Source organism: Oncorhynchus gorbuscha, linkage group LG18, assembly GCF_021184085.1.
Source record: "Oncorhynchus gorbuscha isolate QuinsamMale2020 ecotype Even-year linkage group LG18, OgorEven_v1.0, whole genome shotgun sequence".
NCBI lineage: Eukaryota > Metazoa > Chordata > Actinopteri > Salmoniformes > Salmonidae > Oncorhynchus > Oncorhynchus gorbuscha.
Window position 1 is genome coordinate 66368658 of NC_060190.1, and position 16195 is coordinate 66384852.

General features: G+C 44.7%; 2 protein-coding genes across 3 annotated transcripts; both read right to left on the minus strand.

Annotated features, from left to right (window-relative positions):
* Window positions 1–345: 345 nt before the first annotated feature.
* On the minus strand, window positions 346–4611 carry si:ch73-15b2.5 (rho guanine nucleotide exchange factor 19). Its single transcript, XM_046312779.1, has 12 exons — window positions 4139–4611; window positions 3549–3713; window positions 3392–3468; window positions 3011–3276; window positions 2720–2880; window positions 2179–2331; window positions 1967–2096; window positions 1742–1816; window positions 1544–1636; window positions 1212–1363; window positions 905–1075; window positions 346–830 (listed from the first exon to the last, which is right to left on the minus strand). The coding sequence occupies exons 1-12, from the start codon at window positions 4369–4371 to the stop codon at window positions 770–772; spliced, it is 1737 nt and encodes a 578-aa protein (XP_046168735.1). The 5' UTR covers window positions 4372–4611; the 3' UTR covers window positions 346–769.
* Window positions 4612–5593: 982 nt separating this feature from the next.
* On the minus strand, window positions 5594–15353 carry LOC124003379 (protein DDI1 homolog 2-like). Of its 2 annotated transcripts, XM_046311568.1 has the most exons (10): window positions 14915–15353; window positions 14283–14412; window positions 13758–14039; window positions 13499–13625; window positions 13167–13294; window positions 12639–12767; window positions 12359–12462; window positions 12040–12232; window positions 10518–10568; window positions 8370–8468 (listed from the first exon to the last, which is right to left on the minus strand). In XM_046311568.1, exons 1-9 carry the CDS (start codon window positions 15050–15052, stop codon window positions 10558–10560), a joined length of 1242 nt encoding a protein of 413 aa, XP_046167524.1. In that variant the 5' UTR covers window positions 15053–15353; the 3' UTR covers window positions 8370–8468; window positions 10518–10557. The 2 variants fall into 2 exon arrangements, with proteins under 2 accessions (XP_046167523.1, XP_046167524.1); XM_046311567.1 differs by lacking the exon at window positions 10518–10568 and having other exon boundaries at window positions 5594–8468.
* Window positions 15354–16195: the final 842 nt, after the last annotated feature.

Sequence of the window (16195 nt, forward strand, 5' to 3'; positions counted from 1 at the left end):
TTACTTGTCATGCAAAGTAGATGTCCTACAGACTTGCCAAAACCATTGTTTGTGAAGAAATTTGTGGCGTGGTAGAAAAACGAGTTAATGACTCCAATTGTAAGTGTATGTAAACTTCAACTGTAGCTGGGAAACCTGGAATGAGCTTTTGTATTTTATTGCTGTATGAGTGGGTTAGCTAGCATGCGCTAATTGTAATGTTCACATGAGCTACCTGCTAATTCAGGCATTGCCACGCTAACTGACATTTATTCTGTACTGAGGGCATTATAGTTATAACCATGCTGCTCAAAATGTAACTATAGAAACATACAGGCGATTTCAGCAGGAAAAGGGTTCAACAAGGACATTTTAAAATGTGACACTTTATTTATCATGCATAAAATTGACAAAAATGTCAAACTGATGTTTCCTAAACTAATTGTGAGCTGGTAACTAATCTGTCCAAGTCATCCATGTACGAACAAGAGCTGTGGTCCATCTAACCAATTTAATGCTATACAAACCCCCAAAAAGTGCAAAAAAGAAAACTAAGTGCCAAATATACAAAGTGAATAAGATGCAAGTACATGCAATCCAGTAACAGATTAGAACTGTCACATCAAATTGCACAATATCAGAAGCTGAAACATCTAAAAAATATATAAAAAATGTGAACACTTTTTCCAATGCAGTAACACTAATATATGCCATATGACAACTAAAACTGCTGCTCTTCCAGAGAACCATCAACTAATAACACATCAGAAACTCTACACAGTACAGTTCTTCACAGGTCCTTCATACATGTCCCCACTGACAGAGCTTTCATCCAGGCATCTTTGTCTGACCTGGAAACACATGCATATGGAGTCATTGTGTGAATTAGATGAGAGGGGACAAAGGAATTTCTAACAATTCTTACCTGGTAGTGGTATGTGGGGCGAGTATGAAAGCAGTGGCATGCCCAGTGTGGTTCTGGGAGAGGCGCAGCACGAAGGACTCTAGGGGCAGACCAAGGGCCTCTGTTTTCAGCTTCTCAGTGTGCACGTGGGTGGGGAACACCGCATGATCTAGCACTCTGAAACGCATCTCTCTGAGAAGGCCAAAGGGAAGTTAGGGGACAGGAATACAAAGAGAAAATGGTACTTTGTTGTTAACAAGCACAGTGCTTGGATGTAGTGCTTGGAAATATTGTTCATAGATGCATGTATAAAGATGTGGAAGCATACTTTTTCAATGAGATGAGCAACAGGTCATTGAAAAGGTGCAGGTAAACATCCATGTAGGAAATCCTGGATCCTGGCACATAGCCCTCTGGAGTGAGCTGTCTCAAGGGGCCTTCATGCACCAGAAAGCGGACACTTGTGATCAGAGGAATGGACTGGAGAGAAACAATGAGGTAAATGGTGAATCGCAATGCTGAGGAACCACTGCCACCTATAGGTTAAACAGGGAGAACAAGCAGGCTGTTGTGATTAGGACCTTGTTAAAATAGAAGGGATACAACGATGTAGTAACTAACAAGTGTCAATTAAATAACAAGACTGCAATGATGTCAGACCTTAACATTGACAAAATCCATGTGCTTGTCCAGGTACACCAGTTTCTCAATCTGCTTCATCCGCAGAACCCCCCCATCACACTCCATCACTATCTGGTCTCATTGGAGGAGATAAAAATAGCAGTGTTGTAGCCTAACCAGTCAACAGTTGAAACCAAAACCAAAGCTTTATTGAATTGTGTAAATAGTGACCTCTACCTTGTGTATGGCTTCAATGGCCTGTTTCAGACAAGGGATCGATTTAGAGTCTTGTCCAGTCAGCTTCAGGATGCTCTGCAATGACCATAGAAAGTCTCAGCATTTACCTCCACAAGCATGAAGTCTGTTGCATGGAATCCTGTATACCGAACCCTAATCAGTCGCGTAAGGGACACCACCCAATACTGCTCTCCCCCTGTAGACTCACATCTGAGGCCTGCCTACCTCCATGATGATCTTCAGACGTGTGATCCTCTGGAAGGGGAGAACTAGGAAGTATTTCAGGGTCTGTCGCCGACATATTGGATCACTCTCCAGTTTCTTCACTGCTAACAGAAACTCTCGGTTCTCCTGCCTGGGAATAGGAGAAAGAGCAAAATGAGGTAAAAATTGAAGACAAAACATTAACGGAACCGTAATGAGAGGAGAAAACCCACAGCAGTAGCGTGACCAGGGCCTCCTGGTACATCATGTTGGTCACATATGGCACGTAGAGCGATCGGAATGTGAGGCAGTGACGCAGCACAATGTCGCCAACCTGAGAGATCAACACACTCTCCCCCAGACGCACCTCCAGGTCCAGCAGAAAACTGTAGGTATCAGAGCAGTCACAGCCTAAAGCCTCATAACACACAAGTTGGTATGGCATGTCAAATAAACAAAAACGTAGACTGAGGATTTTAGTCCTGTCCTTTTAGCAAGACTGTAATTCAACAACAGTGACCCAAAGACACACGCCAAGGGCAGCAGGTAGTAGCCTAGCCGTTAGATTGTTTGGCCAGTGACTGAAAGGTCACTGTTGGAATACCCAAGCTGACAAATATGTCAATGTCCAAGGCACTTAGCCCCAATTTGCTCCAGGGGAGCCATACTATGACTGACCCTGTAAAATACCACATTTCACTGCACCTATATGACAAAAGAAATGTATGCCAGTCTGGACAGTCATGTAAAGACTTGTACATTGGCAGTCCTTACCCCTCACTGGCTGCCATCACACTGCGCAGGTTGGAAAACAGAATGTGATGCTCCATGCGATGGAGGGTCTGTTTCAGTGTCTTCGAAGCAAAGAAGTGATTCACAGCTACCCCCAGGCTTCTCAGGTAGGAGGCCTCAGAACCAATCATCTCAAACATAGCCTTCAGAGCAAAAACAGATGACTTAACCTCTATTCCCCACTACACTTCAAGTCATACCAGAGATGTTCACTATTGTATGGGATGACAAACACAGCATCAGCAGAAAACATTCGTTGTACTACCCACCCACCTCCTGTAGACGGATCTCGCTGAGGGAGAGTGTTTGAAGTAGGCCACTCTCCTTCACCTCAGACAAGTCCTGCCAAAAGCTGCATGGGTTTACTGTGAGAGGAGACAGTGGTGGGGGAGAGGTGACCACATATCTGGCCATGCGGAAGACAGGTGGGGACTGTAGGCCAGGTAGACACTGGGCGGTAACCAGCTCAGACAGACTGTTGTTTATCCTGTTTAGGTCAGCTTTTACAGATTGCAGGCAGTAGTACTGATACAGAGGAACTGGAGAAAGGAGGCAAATATTACATTTTAGCAATGCACTTAGACGACTAGTGATTGAGACTAAATATGTGGGTTCAATTACCCCCAAAACAGTAGACAATTGAGAGAAACTTACAAACATGAGTGTACTTAGACTCAAACAACTCCTTCAAAGTGAAGTCTTGAGTTTCCTCTTTATTGGCATCTGCTGCCCTACAGGAACAAAACAAGGACTTTTAATCTAGAATACAAAACCTGCAAAATAAAATAAATTGAAGCCTCTGCACACTCACCCTTCATTGTCATCATCCTTATGGAGTGATAATGGAGAGGCTGTAGCCTCCCGGTCATCCTGCCCTGGAACAGAAAGTAACATGGGCACAGATCGCTGCACCTGGCCTCCAAGACCCCATGTATGTAAAGTGGCCACAGACAGAGTTTCTGCTATGCCTCCAGAACTAAGGAAAAATAGAAGGCATTATTAGTTACACAGGACAGTCATGGTTTGAAGAATAAGAACTTAAGTAGTGTATAGAACTTTAGTATATTTTTGTTTGGGGGAGGGGGGGGGATATATGTACTTTAGTCCACTACATTTACCCTGATACCCAAAAGGAATCGTCACATTTCAAATGCACAGGTAGGACAGCAGTATAGTCCAATTCACATTTCTACCAATATAAAACATTGTTATCCCTACAGTGTCTGATCTGGCTGACGCACCAAAACAAAAATACCGTATTTGTAAATGTCTGTGTGCCCCTGGCTGTCTGTAAATAAATAAATCTTGCTGTCTGGTTGAATTAATAAGGAATCTTATTATAGCATTTACTTAAGTATGACAATCAAGTACTTTTTACACCAGTGTAAAATAGTCACATACCCAAAGAGATCCTCCAGCTGCTTCTGATCGTCTGTCACACCACCTACAATGTTTCCACTCAACCCTGACCCGTTGCTCTCCTCAATCCCGCCAGGTTGGTCTGAGCACTCTACCGATGATGGCATCTGTTCCGTAAGATTATTCTCAAGGTGGTCCAAAATCCCCACACGGGGATATGTGTGGTGAAATGACTCACTCCTTAAGTGAACTACCAAGTCTGGCAACTGAGCCATTGTGCTCTAGTAATCAATCGGTGGACAGATTCTGGTAGTTAGTGTATTGTTTGTCTCAAAAACCCCTTTACAGAGTCATACTATGCAGTGGTAACGGTTTGAGTTGGAGGGTGAAAACAAATCAAAGTATAATCACAAATGTTTAAAAGTAGTCTAAGCCTACCATGAACACGCTTCAACACAGGATGTTCCAGTTTATTGCTTTCAGCTGGGCATTATCACCCTAACAATCCCAAAGCAACTAGTTACAGGTGTGCATTATGTGGGTTCTGTCACACTGGTTATTATTGCTAGTATGAATAAATGCCTGACTGCGCTTCTGCCACCAATGAATTGCTTGCTACAGACAATTGTTTCACTACGGCTACATTTACACAGACAGCTTTATTCTGATCTTTGGCCACTTGATTGGTCTTTTGACCCATCAGATCAGATATTTTGCCATTAATTGGACAAAAGGATAGAACACTATGTCATTAAATGAGGCTACATCGGTGCAATTCAGGGATAGATGACAAAATAAATTATTCTGTGCTGCAATGAAAGTTAGGTCAGCAGCACTTTTCATATCTACTATCCTGTGTCTACTGTGCCCATGCCTCTTTAGGCAGAATTTACACAGGCAGCCCAATTCTGATATTTTTCCCCTAATTAGTATTTTGGCCAATCATATATTTTGCCAATAATTGGGCAAAAAAATCTAAATTGGGGTGCCTGTCTAAACACAGTCTATCAAATCAAAGTCTACATGTGATTCTGTCTGTCCCCACTTAATTTCCCTGTTCATGACACTTCTGGACATTAATAATCAGTTTACTCTTAAATGGTCAAGCCACGTCTGCAGTTGCCATACAGCATTTACTGTGATACGGCCTCTGCCACAGTCAGGGTATTCATACTTGTTGCGCTTCAAGGAGCAGAGCTGTTGTCAAGGAAGCAAGTGTTCATACAAGGATCTCCCACCCCCACCTACCATCAAACAAGCATGTCTTTGCAGAACTATACGGCACCCTCCTTATTGTTACAACATTTGGCAGGGGCACGTCAATGCAGTACGGCGGTCGATTTGGCCTCTGGATCGCATTGTCGGAGCAAGCAGAAATTGGCCTTAAGGATAGCGCTGCCATAAAACATGTTATTTTACTCCACTAATATATACATACAAATATGTTTGCATAATATGCAAAAGGAACTATAAGAGAAAGGAATAACAGAAGACAGATTAGAAAAACATGGCTTTAATTACAATCCTTAACACCCATTCCCTAGAAATATCCCAAACCCCACACATACAATACAAAGAACCAGTTTTACCTTAGAGTTTAAAATGGAGTACAAGATCATTTAACCTGCCTCGATGTTGTTGGTATATGAATATGACCCAAATAATACAATTTAAAAAACATACAATGGATTCATGAATGACTGAGCAAATAAATCAGGGGGGGCAATAGGGTAGACTTTGACTGGGGGAGAGATTACCAGTTGATGGGGGAGGGAGTAATTCTAATGCATGATAGATATCTGAAACAAACCAAGGTAAACTGAACAGGAAACTCCAAAACCCTTTTAGAACTTAGAAACCACATTTCCAGACATCCCCATTACACGTGCTGTTATATTTGAAGACCTCTTTATCCTTCACAATCACACACACTGACATTTTTTCAGAAAAATTCAACGTGTGGTTTACAACTTTGCTGAATATGTCATCTATTTTGACATTCCTCTATAAATCAAAGGAATGAGAAAAATAAAAGGGTCATTTGAAAAATAGTGCTGCCTGATTTTTTTCTTCTTCGTGCAAGACGTTTAAAAATGAAAACCACCATCAAGTTCCTCAGGATTGGCAATAATTACTTGACTGAATGTCATATTACAACATGATAACATTGGCAGAAGGCAAAGATCACCCGTTAGCAATGCTTCTTAAATGGAGCTATTTCCAGTGCAATAAGTTGACGGTCTGGTGGGTTTTATTAGCAGAATCTGAGTTTAAAAAAATAATAATCTAACATGAATTTAAAACCAATTAATTGTTTGGCTCATCAATAATACTCTTCACAAACCTGACATTTTAACTCATCTTCAGCCCTTTATAAAATGCTATTTCACACACAACTGTAAACATTTACCTAAATCCTTGGGGCAATTCAATAGTGTTTATAATGAAATATGTATATACGGAGTTGGGGGGGGGGGGGGTAAAGGAAATCAATCTACTAAAGCCCATCTATAAAATACATAAAAACATGTTTCTTCTGAGGCACAAAATCAAATACACCTCAGATCATATCGGCTAAATCCAGAACAGATAACAGTTGGTTGTATGGTCTGTGTGAAACCAAGAGACTGACAGCATTTCCCCTTCAGCATGAAGTAGCTGTGAGGCCAGGGAATTCAGATGTCACCATCAACAATAAGACAAGAGCACAAATAAAACCCATGTTGAAAGAGGCTAGGACTCTTACATGATTGCAATATTGTGAGTGTCTAGGTGGGCACAGTGATCTTGCGGGCCAGTAGTGCCAGCAGAGCCAGCTCCACACTGCCCTGGGCCTGTTCCAGTGCCTCCGCAGCCTCCCGGGCAGAGAAGCCAGCTGCCTGGATCCTTTGGATGTGATCATCGGTAAAGAGACGTGGAGCAGACATGAGAGGGGCTGAGGAGGGCTGGTCCGGGGCCTGAGGAAGAGGTGAAGCGCGGGGCGAAACGCCAGACTCCTCCCCAGGTAAGCCAGCAGCCATGGACAGGGGGCTCTGCTGTGTTGTGTCAGGTTGGAGGTTGAGTGTGTTAGGGTTGTCATTGCCAGAGGCTCTCCCATCTGCCACACCCCTCCCCTGCTGCCCCTCAGGGGGCTCCCTGAACACCAGGTCTGCTTGAAGTGAAGAGGGGCCTTTGGCTTCAGACACAGTCCCTTTGCTTTTACTGTTATCTAGCCCATACCCATCTGCCCTCCTTTCCCACCAGGAGCTGTTTGGACACTGTGGTTCTGGTTCCCCGTGTCCCTCTCCTGGTTCAGCCTCGGCCCTGGTCTCCAGGCTCTGCTCAGAGGAGCCTGACAGGACACAGTCAGGAGGAGGTCCTCTGTTTGACACAGCAGCAGGGTGGTTGGCTTTGGCATCACATGGTTCTACACCAGCTGTAATGGCAGTAGAGGGGGAGGGTTGGGTGCCGTTTTCAGGTGTGAGGGGCTCTACGGTGGGGTTGTGGTTGTGGTCCAGTCCGTCAGCGTTCGGTCTGTGTGAGGGGGAGCAGGAGGCACTGCGGTCCTGAGGGGAGAGGCTACGGCTGTTAGACACCAGCAGCTCATGGAGCTCCAGCAGGGCCTGAGCTAGAGATGGGATCTGGTCTGAGTAGGAACAGCGATTCCCCTCTGGCTGGTCCCTCTCTGATGGCACAGTGTTCTGGGAGGAGGCAGGGGGAGACTTGATCTCTGTAGAGGTGGATCCAAAAGGACAGGGTTCTAATGTGAGTGATGGGGGATTAGAGACGGGCTGTTGGGGATATTGGGAACCCCCTTCACTCTGCTGATGTGGGGTACTCAGACAGGTCCAGTGATCTGTAATGGTGTCTGACATGTCCTCCTCCTGCTCCATGGGCTGAGTGGTAAGGCTTTCCTTTGGGTGGGGGAACACTGAGCTGTTCCCTGCCTTCTCTGAGGCACACCCAATCTCTGTGGCTGAAGGGATCTGACTGGCTGAATCTCCCAAGGTGGGAGTCCCAGTCACCATCTTGTCTGCAGGAAGGGAGCATGTGGACAGAGCCGGGGGAGTGGTGATGGTGGAAAGGAGGGGCTGGGTTGGGTTGGTAGGGCTGGGGCTTGAGAGAGGAGACTGTTGGGCTGTAGGTGCTGTGTTCTGGACCTGGGATGAGGGTCCAGGGATGGGGAGACCCTGGAAGCCAGGCTCTGTTTGGCTCTGGCTCGATCCTGGTGTTGGGGCCCCAGCCTGGCGCATGTAGGCTGGAGCAGACTGGGAGCGGTCCAGAAAAAGGCTCCGGGGATGGACGGGGGAAGGGGACAGGGGCATGTTGTTCAGGGGTTTGGGCATTGGGAATGGTGACGATTCCGGTGAGGTAGTTTGTCCATCTGCAGTGTCTGATGGTAGAGATCAGTTCAAGAGTTAAACAGTACTGTTCAACAATTGAAACATGCTACAGACCAAAACACTCATGCACACAACATGCATCGTTTTTGTCCATGCCAGCTTCTGAAATTAAACATGAAATGCAGAGACCTTCGTGATTGCATCTTCTACTTTTTAAAATAAGTGGGAAAACATGGTAAATACAATTGACTATATACACTGCTCAAAAAAATAAAGGGAACACTTAAACAACACAATGTAACTCCAAGTCAATCACACTTCTGTGAAACCAAACTGATTGACAATACATTTCACATGCTGTTGTGCAAATGGAATAGACAACAGGTGGAAATTATAGGCATTTAGCAAGACACCCCCAATAAAGGAGTGGTTCTGCAGGTGGGGACCACAGACCACTTCTCAGTTCCTATGCTTCCTGGCTGATGTTTTGGTCACTTTTGAATGCTGGCGGTGCTTTCACTCTTCACTCTAGTGGTAGCATGAGACGGAGTCTACAACCCACACAACTGGCTCAGGTAGCGCAGCTCATCCAGGATGGCACATCAATGCGAGATGTGGCAAGAAGGTTTGCTGTGTCTGTCAGCGTAGTGTCCAGAGCATGGAGGCGCTACCAGGAGACAGGCCGTGGAGGAGGCCGTAGGAGAGCAACAACCCAGCAGCAGAACTGCTACCTCCGCCTTTGTGCAAGGAGGAGCAGGAGGAGCACTGCCAGAGCCCTGCAAAATGACCTCCAGCAGGCTACAAATGCGCATGTGTCTGCTCAAACGGTCAGAAACAGACTCCATGAGGGTGGTATGAGGGCTCGACGTCCACAGGTGGGGGTTGTGCTTACAGCCCAACACCGTGCAGGACGTTTGGCATTTTCCAGAGAACACCAAGATTGGCAAATTCGCCACTCGCGCCCTGTGCTCTTCACAGATGAAAGCAGGTTCACACTGAGCATATGTGACAGACATGACCGTCTGGAGATGCCGTGGAGAACGTTCTGCTGCCTGCAACATCCTCCAGCATGACCGGTTTGGCGGTGTGTCAGTCATGGTGTGGGGTGGCATTTCTTTGGGGGGCCGCATAGCCCTCCATGTGCTCGCCAGAGGTAGCCTGACCGCCATTAGGTACCGAGATGAGATCCTCAGACCCCTTGTGAGACCATATGCTGGTGTAGTTGGCCCTGGGGTCCTCCTAATGTAAGACAATGCTAGACCTCATGTGGCTGGAGTGACCTGAATCCAATTGAGCACATCTGGGACATCATGTCTCGCTCCATCCACCAACGCCACGTTGCACCACAGACTGTCCAGGAGTTGGCGGATGCTTTAGTCCAGGTCTGGGAGGAGATCCCTCAGGAGACCATCCGCCACCTCATCAGGAGCATGCCCAGGAATTGTAGGGAGGTCATACAGGCAGCGTTGCCTAGTGGTTAGAGCGTTGGGCTAGTAACTGGAAGGTTGCGAGTTCAAACCCCCGAGCTGACAAGGTACAAATCTGTCGTTCTGCCCCTGAGCAGGCAGTTAACCCACTGTTCCCAGGCCGTCATTGAAAATAAGAATATGTTCTTAACTGACTTGCCTGGTTAAATAAAGGTAAAATAAAAAAATTTAAAAAAATAATACAGGCACGTGGAGGCCACACACATGACTGAGCCTAATTTTGACTTGTTTTAAGGACATTACATCAAAATAGGATCAGCCTGTAGTGTGGTTTTCCACTTTAATCTTTAGTGTGACTCCAAATCCAGACCTCCATGGGTTGATCAATTTGATTTCCATTGATCATTTCTGTGTGATTTTGTTGTCAGCACATTCAACTATGTAAAGAAAAAAGTATTTAATAAGAATATTTCATTCATTCAGATCTAGGATGTGTTATTTTAGTGTTCCCTTTATTTTTTTGAGCAGTGTATATATCAAAAAGAAATTATTATATTATCATACTAATCTTTATCATTGGTTTTTCAACAAGCAAAACTGATTTTGTTACAAAAGCCCCAAAAAGAATATGGGTGATGACCGTGGCATTGATTCTCTGTAAGTTTGCAGTACCTGGTTGGAAGGGTTGACTCCTGCTGTCTCTCCAAATGCATCAGTGCTGTCCTGCTCATGGTTAGGCCACACACCACACATCATGCAAAGGGACGCAGAGCATTAGCACTCACACACAAAGCATGCGCCACACTGTCAGACTGCTCACCTAGTGGTGAAGTGTCAGCCAAGACAACTTTATTTCACCTATGACTCCAGATCCAAATTGGGCCGCAGAGGGACTTGTGTATTTTGAACTTAGAGAACTATTAAACCAAATACATTTACAGAACTGAACTTCCAAGATTTTTTTTTTTAAATGTTTATTTATTTTATTTTTAACCCCCATTTTCTCCACATATTTGTGATATCCAATTGTCTCGTTGCTTCAACCTCCCAATACTTTTAAAACACTACTGTAACTAGACTTAATATAAACGCAAAATTGGGCCTTTTCATATTTAGTCAAATTCAGGGTTCATACACATTTCGACAGACGGAATTTCATAACTTCTCCATGAATTCAAACCAGATTTCCATGACCAACAATTGGCAGCGTACATAAAAAACAAAAAAAACAAACATGTATTGTGGACACTGGGAGACTGCTCACTGATCCCATGTACCATCACATGTCGTTGTGCTGGGCACAAAATGGTTGCATGTTGCATATATATTTTTGTTCAGTGTAGCTAAACAATTAACTTGAGGGTACAAGATATGTTTTGAATTGGCCACCTAGTTATTGGTCTGTTCTCTATCATATGATAGACTACATAGGCATACCTGCTGCTACATTGTCCGACAGTCTCCCTCTCCTTGAGCAACAGCCCACTCATCTCGCGCATATGTAAACAGCCCATCCAACTACCTCATCCACATATGGTATTTATTTATTTATTTTGCACTCCAGTATCTCTACTTGCACATTCATCTTCTGCACATCTATCACTCCAGTGTTTAATTGGTATATTGTAATTCCTTTGCCACCATGGCCTATTTATTGCCTTCCCTCCCTTAACTGTGTCGAACTGCTTTGCTTTATCTTGGCCAGGTCACAGTTGTAAATGAGAACTTGTTCTTAACTAGCTTACCTGGTTAAATAAAAGGTTAAATAAATATTCAGGTGATGCGCGCAAACACAGACAATCCTGGCTGATATGTTGATATGTATTTGATTGATAAAATATTTAAGAACTGTGCCTAAATAAATGACATAAAACAGAAATGTTTAAATAAATTACCATGAAACTATTTGGGGCCTGGAAAACACAATTTTAAAACTCTAAGACTAAGGACTTTCATGACGGCAAGAACCCTGCAGATTATAAAGCTTATTTTTCATTTGCTGAGGTGATGAAATCAGTGATCATGTGACTGAGAAGGCAGATAAGTACAGAAACAGGGCTCAGGAGTAAAGCAGCTAAAAAAAGACCCTTGCAAAAAGTGCTTCTGGGTCATGTCCAAAATGTCCACTGCTTTAGTATGCAGACAATGAGCTGAGGAATACCCATAGCCCTCTCTCCCAGACCGTGTTCCTTACCGCTCTCCTGAACAGATCTCTGAAGTGCCTCCGCCAGCTCCCTGTCTGCGATCTCGTCTGGCTGGGTGTCCTCTGGGCCCTCCGGCCCGTACGCCAGTCGGGCACACTCTGGCAGCTCCGCCTCGGGCAGAAAGCGGGTCTCAGTGCCCGTCGTCCCGATCAGTAGCGTGTTCTTCTTCAAGTCAATAGAACACTGAAGTAGCAGGATATAGAGAGAACAGCCATTTACACACAGGGATATTTTTAAAGACCTACTTTTCCAAAGGATGTCATTGTGTGGTAGTTCGTGTGCATGGATTTGGAGGGACAGGTATCTGACCTGATGTCTCTTGAGCATGTCCAGTCCAAGCAGCATGTCCATAGGCTGGTCCTCCAAGATGGAAAAGGAGCAAGGCAGGAAGTCCCCTTCTATCTGGACCTGAGCTGGGTAGGGAAAAACACACAGATGATACCACCAACACTTGCTTTCAGGTTTAGATATCTTTGCTTCCGACAAATTTTATAAGACAAGGAAAACATCTCATGAGCGTCTAGTCTACAGGAACACAATGTTGTGCATCCTTAAGAAAGCGGTTCTCTGAGACATGATTGATGCCCACCCAAGTGGACTCTGCCAATGATCTTCTGGGTGCCCACTCCCTTGGCGATGCCAGCCCAGCGTCGGTCCACCAGGCGCATGATGTTACAGCGCTTAGCACACGCCTGACTCATGATGGTCATCTGCGCCCCTGGAAGAGGGGAAGCAGGCAATGGGAGAGAGGGTGAGAGGAGCAGAACAAAGACAATGAAGGGGGGATAGAGACAGGACAAGTAGGGAAGGGAAGAACAGATGGGGGGGGGTGTGAAGTACGGGCAAGCAAGTTGGAAGACTTTTTTTAAATCAAGAGATGTCAGAAGTGGTGTAGAGAGAATATATGCAGGTGGAAAGCGAAGTAAAAAACTAGCCAAGACACACTGAATACTAGTGGATATACCATCATGAGAGCAAAGCCATGTCAAAACTAGCCAAGACACACTATACTGGACACCACAAAACAGACAAACCCTGAACTGAAGAGTCTCCCTACTGCCCTAGTCAAAAATGCTTATGCTTTTGCACTGAGGGAGAACATTATAGGATACAATACCTGAGTCAACAAAAGCTTTCACATGGTATCCGTTCACTATACAGTCGATGTAGAGCATAACCACCTGGCCAAAGCTCTCTGGGGCCTCCTCCATCGCAATGGTCATGTTTTCCTCAACATTGTGCTGCCTGTAGTACAAATTGCGTGTGATTATGTATTGAAGCACATGTACACTTAATACTCTCAAATAGTTCAGACAGGGGGCATAAATCAATATGTAAACTAGCACCTTTTTAATTGATTTCAGAAGAGACCCTGACTAAAGCCGTCTTTGACTCCAACCCAACCCCTTTCCTTTACCCTCTTGGATGTGTGACATTAGATGTGTGTACCTGATGTCCTCTTCTATCTTGGCCTGGGCCTCCATGTCAAATGGGTCGGCAGTCAGAAGCCGGATCCTCTCTTGCTCTCTGCGAGCTCGATCCTGCTGCTGCTCCAACAGCACTTTGGTGAAACGCTCTACGGGCGGCAGTCAGATACATGGTTAGAGCTCCCAGTTGAACACTTAAGACCCATTAGCCGTTATAATGTCAAGATATTCAACTCAGAGATAGGGGTTGATGCTATCCCGCTAACACCACTTCTACTCACCCAGGTCTCCACTCAACAGGGCCTCAGCCAATGGCGGATTGCGCTCCTTGAGCAGCGACAGTTCGTGTGGATTGGCCAAGAGCATCTGCTGCAGTAAGGCAGGGTCATCCAGACCCGGAGGAGAGGAGGTGGAGCCCAATAGGGATGGGGGTGCAGCAGGGGGTGGAGGGCACTGCTGCTGTGGGGTCGGGGCCTGTTGCTGCTGTCTACGGGTGGACCGTTGACTGGAACCAGAAGAGGTGCCAGGGACTGCGATGGAACTGAAGTCAATACGGGGCAGACCTGGAGGAGAAAGGGGAGACAGGGAGGGTAGGAGAGAGAGTAGGCATGACTGTGGGTTGAGTGACATCATGCCAGGTAGACATTTGGGATGGGCTATTAAAATGGAAAGCCATTACTGACTGAGGAACAATAGAACCAACAGAATGAAGCGCTTTAGTGAAGGGTTACGACTGAACTCTTACTAGAGCTCCCAGACTGTAGATTTCTCACTTGTTCCGTCTTGCCCACTGGCACTAACTTTACCTGGGAAGACTGGTTGTGCTGGTGGTTGCCGTCTTTCTACCTGTCTGAGCACCACCACATCTCCATCCTTCAGACCATAAGTCCCTAAAGCACAGGTCAGATCTTTTAGGGGCTGCTCTGCATATGTGATCTGAAGAGGGGGAAGGGCCACAGGAGGAAAAACAATGATTCAAAATAAGAAGTATTCCCTTTTCACACTTGAAGAAAAGTAAGAGGACAAATTAAAATGTTGCCTGGTGGCCAAAACAACTTAATTTATTAGTTAGGTGGTTAATCAAAACGTGGCAATCAAACCAATGGACAGCTAGCTAGGTAACGTTACATGAGTCAGTAGAAGTTGTTGTTGTTCTGTTCTGACTGTTGACATATGCTATGTTAGCTCAACTTACTAGTTAGCAAGATGGCTAGCGTAACTAGCTAATTAGACAGTAGTTACATCAACCAACGTTCCCTAGCTAGCGACCAATGACAATGTTAACTCTGACTGTTAATTCAGTAGGTTTAGCTAGTTCTGTCAAGTAGGACAATATCTATATCTTCTTTTAATGAACTAGCTGATATAAACAATGAGATGTAGCTAGCTAACTTAGCTGCTAACACGTTTATGCTAAGCTAACAAGCTACTAGTTCACCTGAATTTCACCAGCAGGGATTCCTGATTCTAATTCACACAGAGCAACAAAATCTCTGAGTTCAAGCTCTGGAGAGACATCGAGTGCAAATGTGATTTCCGAATGGTCACTGGGGCAGCAGAAAACGGTTACCAGCATCGCGCTTTTGTGCAGTTACTTGAACCCGTTAACGTAAAGTCACTCTCAGTTTGTTGACACTACTACTAGCTAGCTAACGTTAGCGTACTAACTAGCAACGTTAGCTAATTTCAGTATCGTTGTGAGCACACAAACTTCTGTTTCAGCAAAACTCAATAAAGATAATCTAACATGAAATATTCACGGGCGCTAGCTACGTAGATAAATGTATGACGTTTCCTCAAATACTACTAAATAGGCACTCTGGTTATTTTATGTATCCTGAACCAGGGCTGCGTGCATTACGCTTTTAAGTTCTGGAACGTTCAATTGCTCTTTAAATACGTAACTTCACACCCACCAAAGTCACACCCACCAAACGGGAGAAACACTTTTTACAGTCATTAGGTAAGGGTTCCATCCAATTGGTGACAGATTTTCATGCCGATATTCTAAAATCCACATAAAAATTAAATGAGATGTGTTTATGAAATGTACTTGTTGCGGATAAAAAGGTTGTGCGTGATGACGTAGTGCACATAAAAATACCCTTTGTGATTAAATTCCCATGTACCTAATAAAAAATACAAAGTTTGATTGGTTCCATTGCATTTTCAACTCTATTGATGGTTTTCTCACGACTGTTTTTGCGCTCTAGCCAACAGCTTGCAGATACAGAGAGGGCAGTAAGAGCTGCTGAGGGGAGGACGGCTCATTATAATGGCTGGAAAAGAGCAAATACATCAAATAATGTATTTGATACCATTCCACAATTCCGCTCCAGCCATTACCATGAGCCTGTTCTCCCCAATTAAGGTGCCAACATCCTCCTGTGATGCAGGTATAGCCAACCAGGTATGACCTATCTGCACGACAAGATTATTATGGACAAAAGAGTGAGATTATTTTTATTTGTCAAATGGCAGTCATGCATCGATCATCATGTCACCAGAATAAGACCCCTGATATTTACTGGAAAGGAGACACATTTCATGGGAACTTTCCCAAGTCCAGTTTTCTGAGGGCTAGGAGAATATTCCATCAAGTCCCACCAAACATACACAGAACATGGTTGCCATGACTGTTCTCAGAATATAGATATTAATCCAGGCCACCAAAGCTTTTAATTGAGTGGCCCAAAAGTATTTTTTAAACTTTTACTGC

Bases quoted from the DNA above. Each gene is read 5' to 3' on its own strand.
- si:ch73-15b2.5 (XM_046312779.1), bottom strand. From the start codon at position 4,371: ATGGCTCAGTTGCCAGACTTGGTAGTTCACTTAAGGAGTGAGTCATTT. The intron at 1,817-1,966 runs GTAGGCAGGCCT...TGGTCATTGCAG, and splicing joins GTCTGAAGATCATCATGGAG to AGCATCCTGAAGCTGACTGG. The intron at 1,637-1,741 runs GTAGAGGTCACT...CAATGAGACCAG, and splicing joins CCATTGAAGCCATACACAAG to ATAGTGATGGAGTGTGATGG.
- LOC124003379 (XM_046311567.1), bottom strand. From the start codon at position 15,052: ATGCTGGTAACCGTTTTCTGCTGCCCCAGTGACCATTCGGAAATCACA. The intron at 14,040-14,282 runs GTAAAGTTAGTG...TTTCTCCTCCAG, and splicing joins AGCACAACCAGTCTTCCCAG to GTCTGCCCCGTATTGACTTC. The intron at 13,295-13,498 runs GTACACACATCT...TTTGTACTACAG, and splicing joins AAGATAGAAGAGGACATCAG to GCAGCACAATGTTGAGGAAA.